This window comes from Montipora capricornis, chromosome 2 (genome assembly GCF_036669925.1).
Source record: "Montipora capricornis isolate CH-2021 chromosome 2, ASM3666992v2, whole genome shotgun sequence".
Lineage (NCBI taxonomy): Eukaryota > Metazoa > Cnidaria > Anthozoa > Scleractinia > Acroporidae > Montipora > Montipora capricornis.
The window spans coordinates 4,925,426-4,925,907 of NC_090884.1; the positions used below are offsets into that span (position 1 = coordinate 4,925,426).

Consider the following 482-nt stretch of genomic DNA (forward strand, 5'->3'; position numbering starts at 1 on the left):
CCTCCTCCGTTTTAGCATTTTATTTTTACTTTTATTTTTTTTTTTTAGGGTCGGAGAAGCCGGATGTTTACGGTGGGTGAGAAACTGGTACCGCAACACACCGCAATGATTATTACAGTGCCTGGAAACTGATCTTCATGGAATTTCATCACATTTTTCGCAAATAAATCATTTTCTCTCAGTCACTAATTTAAAAGCTAACCTTTTCGTAAGCAACTCTCAAATAAATTGTCTTCAAGAGACGCAAAAAATTTCCACTCGGTGGGAAACTTTTATTCCATTCATAACACAATACATAATGGGTTACAGAGCAGAGATATCATCCCCCAGTTGAAGCTTCTTCGATTTCCGTTTCTGTGACGTGTTGTACTGGGGCGCGGCACACCGACGGGGTGATTACATTCATGGAAGCCATGGCTTTTGCAGCGTCGGAGAAGTGATACCAGTTCTTGACATTCCCCATTCCCTTGACACATGAAGTC

The 482-nt window shown here is 41.3% G+C and overlaps 1 protein-coding gene across 1 annotated transcript in view; it reads right to left on the bottom strand.

Annotated features, from left to right (window-relative positions):
• Positions 1-315: 315 nt before the first annotated feature.
• The window catches only part of LOC138038551 (uncharacterized), a 14,029-nt gene continuing 13,862 nt past the window's right edge, over positions 316-482 (bottom strand). The window contains exon 11 of the mRNA XM_068884493.1: positions 316-482. This exon is cut by the window's right edge and continues 249 nt beyond it. Within this exon, the coding sequence (XP_068740594.1) occupies positions 320-482 (163 nt within the window). The 3' untranslated portion in view covers positions 316-319.